This window comes from Gracilinanus agilis, chromosome 3 (assembly GCF_016433145.1).
Source record: "Gracilinanus agilis isolate LMUSP501 chromosome 3, AgileGrace, whole genome shotgun sequence".
NCBI lineage: Eukaryota > Metazoa > Chordata > Mammalia > Didelphimorphia > Didelphidae > Gracilinanus > Gracilinanus agilis.
In genome coordinates, this window is record NC_058132.1 from 203,015,248 (window position 1) to 203,021,674 (window position 6,427).

The 6,427-nt window shown below is 37.4% G+C and overlaps 1 protein-coding gene across 2 annotated transcripts; it reads right to left on the reverse strand.

The window, feature by feature from the left end:
* Positions 1-1,088: 1,088 nt before the first annotated feature.
* MPZL2 (myelin protein zero like 2) lies at positions 1,089-6,108 on the reverse strand. 2 transcript variants are annotated; one of them, XM_044666362.1, is made up of 5 exons: positions 5,960-6,108; positions 4,555-4,721; positions 4,048-4,258; positions 2,973-3,123; positions 1,089-2,494 (listed from the first exon to the last, which is right to left on the reverse strand). In XM_044666362.1, the coding sequence occupies exons 1-5, from the start codon at positions 6,012-6,014 to the stop codon at positions 2,491-2,493; spliced, it is 588 nt and encodes a 195-aa protein (XP_044522297.1). In that variant the 5' UTR covers positions 6,015-6,108; the 3' UTR covers positions 1,089-2,490. The 2 variants fall into 2 exon arrangements, with proteins under 2 accessions (XP_044522297.1, XP_044522296.1); XM_044666361.1 differs by lacking the exon at positions 1,089-2,494 and having other exon boundaries at positions 2,835-3,123.
* Between the last annotated feature and the right edge of the window lie 319 nt (positions 6,109-6,427).

Here is a 6,427-nt window from a genome sequence, read left to right on the forward strand (position 1 = left end):
TTCCGCGGCTTTGGCTCTTGACCTTGCGCGGAAAAGCCTTTATTGGCCGTAGGGGGATGTTAGTCAGGGAATCAGACCTACCTGTTGGGGACAGACTCCCAGTGCATTTGTCACAGTTGGAAGGGGCCTCACAGAGCTCCTGCCTTGGCCTAAGGACCACCACGCCCCTTGCCTCTCAGGAGAGTCTGTACACGCATAGCAGACATCAGTGCCCTACCAAAGCAGGGGCTCAAGAAATATGCTACCAAGGGAATATCATCTTAAAAAGAAAAGAAAGTGGGATTTACCTTTCCCTTGCAGCAATAAGACAGTCATTCCATTTATCACTAGGCTTGAAGTAGTTAAAATAAGAATGATGACAGTACTTTAAGGGGGGGGGGGGGAATGTACCTTATGTCAAGCACAAAAAAAGTACTTTATGTCAAGTACTGTTCAGATTTTTATTGATTCCAGGCCTTCTATTGATGAAAGTAAGATGAAAGCAAAAATATATTTTAGCATCTAGAGAACAGAATGATAAAACTGGGGTTTCAGAGACTATCTTGGCCAACTCCCCTATTTTATATAAGAAATTGAGAATCAGAAAAGTCACTTCTCATAGTCACATGGCAAATAAGCGGCAGAACCAGTACTAAAACAAGGATTTCCTGACCATTAGCTCTTCCATTACATCCCTTAAGTTTTAAGATGCTTCCTATTTTCAGACTTACCCTGCTTCACTTGAGGCATAGGAATTAGTAACTTTGCCTATGCTTTTAGGTTAATATAAGAGTATTGGTGCAGAACAGACAACATATTTCCTTAACCTCTAAACAGTCAAGAAGAAGCTAAGTGTCATTGTCCTTTGTAGACTAGCAACTATCAGAGATGGAAATAAAACCTAATATATTCATCTAGTAATATCCACCTTCAATGATTTTTCTTAAGGCAATTTTTACTTTTTTCATTTCAATTAAGAGCTTCATTTCCTCCCATCCCATCTGTTTTTTTTTTACTTAAATACTCTCTTTAAACTATTTTATTTTTGTATATGAAAATAATGAAAGATGCTTTGTTACTAAATGTAATATTTATTCAAATGAGTTTACATATCTTAAAAAATAAATTACAATACAAAAAGGGCCATTAGGATGGATATCCAAATAAGAAGTCAAAAATTTTTTCCTTGTGTGTTTCAGCCAAGACACAAGCAAGCTACCAGTTTTTCTGGAATCAAGACTAAAGGTAAGTTATTTTTTAAAAACATAATTTTTCATTTATACAACACTATCCAGACCATCTATCTGCAGAAAACTAATAATGATATTTTAAGATATTTTATTTTTAAAAATGAAATGTGGGTTAAAAGTAATAGAAACCTAAACCCAAATGATCTTCTATAAAAATCAGGGAACTAAACCTTACTCTTGGAAGTTGTCTTTAAATACAGCTTGACAAAATCAAAGATTTGGAAATCCTAGGAAATGCAGTCTCCCTAGACCAATTTCATTTGTTAAAAGAAATATATCTGCTAGTCTGATAACTAAAGATGAAGTCTTTGGTTAGCAGTGCCAACAATCAAACTGTATTTTCCACACTTGTTCTTAAACTTCCACATGGTATCTACACATTAAATGTTACTATGACTTACAATTGCAAGAAAACCGAAAACTGGGCATTTTTTAAAAGGTACTCTCCTTGAAAATGAAGCCTACTTTCAAAGTTAGTTTTAAACTAGTTATGTGCTAATTCATAAAAGAAATACCTTTCATCATCACTCTGGATCAACCATAATAAAACCTAGATTTAGAATTCCCTTTTATTCCACCCTCAAAACAAAAAAATCAAACAAAAGTTCTTTCACTTCAGCATTGTACCTACTTTTTCAGAGCTGTACATAATACTAAATAAAATTTTCATCACTGCTTTTGGGTCCTTTTTACAATCTTCTATCCCTTCTTTTTACAATCTTCTATCCAGAGTTGTGATGATCATCTTCTGAATCCCAGTAATAATTTGCTTAATGCCTCAATATGGGCCTTTCAGTTGCAAAATCACATTAAACTGAGCAGTCAGCAATTTCTCAGCAAATCATTATTCTTTTCAAACCAACAGTTTGAAGTTTCATATTACTTGTGGTGAAACACAGAAACAACCGTAAGATTTATCTAACCTTTTGATTTAAGGACATCAGAGGATAGAGAACCTACATATCAGATTAAATCCAAGAATTGCGTCTCATCATCTTCAGAAGGAAATATGGTGTTTTGAAAGATAAATTCATTCTCCTCCTGCTTGATGGCATTGAATTTAAATAAAATCTTGATAAAGACAAAATGAGAACATTTTGGCAGTGTTTTCTCAAGAAGAGTCTTGCACTGGCACATAAGGGCATAAGGCAGCATATCAGGATAGATGTGAATTGGCAGAGTTGGTTCGAGTAGATCTTTACTGAAGTAGCTGAAGGAAAGTTTCCATTAACCTCAACATATCTTAGAGCTTCTTGTTCAATTACCTGAGATACAAAGCAAAAACTAAAATGAAAAATATATTTGCTTCTGCCTATTAACATAAACCAAAAACCTATCAATGCCAAAGTACATTCTGCAATGAGTAGTGACACAGTGTAACACAGTACAACAGGACATTTTGCCTTGGATCCATGCTGTCATCATCATATATGTTCTCCATTCTTGTAAAATGTTATGAAAACCACTAGTGGGTTTCTCTAGGCTTTATAGAGACATACCTATACCAGGTCAAGACTCTGATTACTACATTTTATTTTCCAGTTATTTTTCTTCACCTATTTCATGAACACAATTTTAATTTACAGCTTCCAAATTAAGCAGAAAAATTTCTATTTAATTTTTTTATTATGAATTTTTACTTTGTTTGCTTGATTAAAGTAAGCTAAACCTTTATGCATGGCAATACTATGAGAGTCACCATGAGAGGGTGTTAGAAGTTTTCCCAGAATTAACCAGTCTTACGTTGATTCTGTCTCCACTGGCACATGGCCTCTATGGGCCCACCGTCTTTTCCGGGAGTGCTGGAAGAGGACCACTACAATTACTATTAATACCATCAGTGCACAGGCAGAGCCAATGGCCAGAGCCAGGAAATAGATCTCAGAGAAACGTACTGCACAAAGGAAAAAAGATATATTAAGAATATAGATCATGGAAATTCCCCAAGATACAGAGAGCTGAATTTTCAGCATCATAAGTCTTCCCCACTTTACATGCAAAATGCTTTTACTCCCAAGGGTTAAGTTTTTCCAGAATGATTCAAAAGAGGCATGGGCTAGATTAGTACCCAAAGCTGCAAGGATATTACTTCATCCGATCAATATGTACCCCTTCTTTCCCTTAGTTCTTCTCTTTTCCCATAACTTATCTTGTTTTCCTATCCAATTTATTTTAGGGGCACAGTTTTACTCTAGACTTCATGTGAAGAAAGGAAATAGTACCTTTTCACAAATCTCACTGCTTTCTACTCACTTTTGTTTCAATTATCTTCTGGTCTATCCCCCCATAAGGCACTAAAGTATAAATTGTATAGTTCCTTTCTCCTCTTTCCCCATACTTACCCCCTCCACCTAAACAGAGTTTTTTTGTTGTTACTGTTTTTTAAACCTTTACCTTCCACCTTAGAATCAATACTGTATATTGGTTCCAAGGCAGAAGAATGGTAAGGGTTAGTTAAGTGACTTATCCAGGGTCACACAGCTAGGAAGTATCTGAGTCCAAATTTGAACCTAGGACCTCCCATCTCTAGACCTGGCTCTCAATCCACTGAGCTCTCCAGTTTACCCCCACCTAAACAGTTTGGTAATAATTTCCCTGAATCCCTTTGACTCATCTACCTTTATTTCCTTTCAAATCTGAGCTCCTGTTTATTTTTGCCTCAGGGTTCTTCATTCTACCTCTCAATCACTCATTCTATAGAATAAGGTCTTTTTCCCCCCTCCCTTCCTTCCAATATTTCTAGCACCATCATGGAATCCTCTCTTCCAAAAAATCTCCCATTTTAATCCCTCAGTTCACTTTCCTCTGGGTGACCTACCTGTCTGTACAACACTGAGTCGAATCTCCCCTATCACCCCATCAACATCTGGTGGATTCTTCACCTGGCAGGTAAATGTCCCATTGTCGTTAAATTGTAGTTTCCAGATGATGATGGAGACATCATTTCGGTTTACATTTCCGTCCCAGACCACCCTATTTTTAAACCGTCCAGCAGTTGGTGGGTAGGGCTGTTCATGGAAGTAAAACACCTAGAAAGAGTGAATTGCAGAGAAGCATTTTCATTTTCTATGGTCCTACATGGCTGGATGGTAGGAATTCGAAGAGAATGCCACTGAGCCTAGTAAATGCTTCATCTTTTCTGCTAAGTGTACTGTTCTATAAGAAGCTATTAAATTTTTGTTTACCTGCCTTTAATTCTACTCAGTCTGTCCTCCTGGGAATTTTCACTCTCTGGTCCCCAACAGTAATTACAAAAAGAACAAGAGGAACTTGCCATAAATTATTCCACCCAGAACTCCTTGGAAAATGATTATTATCTACTTACAAACTCCTCAGCACCCCCATCTCGTGGTCGGAAATTCCAGGTTACTGTTAGGGCATTACCCACAGGGGAGAAACTGGAGAAAGTGCATTTTAGCCGAAGGTCTGTCCCATTAACAGCCTCTACTACTCGGGAGGTATAAACTTCCACAGCTGCTATGTGCCAAACAACTGCAAAGAATGGAATGAAGAAGAATCAAGAAAAAGATGCATTATGGGAAAAAAAAACCAACTGCCTAACCACATTGTTCTGCTAATAGTAATAGAATATATCGATATAGTGCTCAATAAAGCACTTTCCTCCCAACTCTTCATGGAATTCTGAAGTGCTCCCAACATAACAGGCCAGATAGGTTAAGCAGCCAAACTGGGACGTCCCTTTGACCAAATTTACATTCCCAGAATTTAGAACACTTCTATGCCCTATGATATGTTAACAGGGTTAAAAAAAAAAAGCTGGTCATAAATTATTATAAAGTAATCTGGCATGCTGTATACTCCCTAGGTAGAAAATTTTTTTTTATCAAATTAGAAATATTGGAGAATGAAAACAAGACAGAAAAAAACTATAAGTTTTGTGATATTTGGTTATGGACATTGTTTTTGTTTTACAATTCATTAACATTGCCTTCATAAGAGAGAAATTTTGTCTTACATATTCTATATAGTTCCTAATACTATAGGAGTTCTAAAAATAAACACTAAAGTATCCTGGAATATATTTACTTGGAGCTTACTAAACCATTAGATAATATTTTTGCCATCAAAAAATCTAGAGCTGGAAGGCATCTTAGATATCATCTAATCTAAAGCCCTCCATTTTTCAGATAAGGAAATCAAAGCCCAGAAAGTTAAAGTAACTTGCCCCCAATCACATAGAAGCAGATATCAAAAGTGGAATTCAAATTCATTTCCTCTAACTTCAAATCCACTTCCTTTCTACTATACCCTACTGCTTCTCATGTGCTTCTCAGGAATATGTATACACAAATGGCTGTGTGCATGTTCAAAACCAGATAGTTTCAAAACCACAGTGCTTCATATGTCTGTAACTTTTCTAGTGCTGCAGTTTTAATCCCAAGCAAAACCTGGGACACATTTGCCTGCAATACACTGAACCAAATCTTTTCTGGAGCTAGTCTGATAGTCAAGAAGAAAATAATGTGTAACCTGAGATCAGAAAGCACTCAGTGTATCTGAATCACTGGCAACCAGAACACACCTAAACCTGTTTGTCCAAAGGCAGTTCCCAAAAAACAACCCACTAATTTGGGTTTCAGTGGAGACAAACCAAAGAAAACTCTGGTTCAGCCTCACTGACATAAATTCCTACTGCTTTTTAAACTCACCATCTAACCAGCTGAAAGACAGCATGAGAGAAAGACACAGCCAGAATAAAAGCTCCTTACCTGCGAGTTGTAAGCAAAAAAGAAGTACAGCACATGTCGGGCTCTTGCCATACATCAGGGAAACCCAGCCCTCACCCCGATTCCAAAAAGGGCAAACTGAGGGAGCCCCAGACCCTTCAGAGGTTGTACCAAAAGTATGAGAGGAGCAATGTGTCCAAAAGAGTAGATTCTGGCTGCAGAGAAAATTCTTTATGATCCTCTTCACCTCTGGGAATCTAAGCTTTGGTGCCTCTGACTCATACTAGTTCTGGCTGTCCACTCCACTGGAATGAAAGGTGGGGCCTCCGAAACACTTCCCTCTTTTCCTCCCTCCCTCTCTAAAACTACTGCCTGCTTAAAGGACCCAAGCTGTGCAGATCCTTTCTTAGCTTTTCACATAATCTGGCCCAGCTCTGGTCCTTAGATAGCCTCAGAAATAGAGGTGGAGTCAAGTAAAGGGAAATATGTCCCAACCTTTCTCTTATTTAA

Excerpts from the sequence above, each read along its gene's own strand:
- MPZL2 (XM_044666362.1), bottom strand. The coding sequence starts at position 6,014 with ATGTATGGCAAGAGCCCGACATGTGCTGTACTTCTTTTTTGCTTACAA. Across the intron at positions 4,259-4,554 it reads ATGGGGGTGCTGAGGAGTTT|GTGTTTTACTTCCATGAACA; the intron begins GTAAGTAGATAA and ends CACTCTTTCTAG. Across the intron at positions 3,124-4,047 it reads ACTCAGTGTTGTACAGACAG|TACGTTTCTCTGAGATCTAT; the intron begins GTAGGTCACCCA and ends TCCTTTGTGCAG.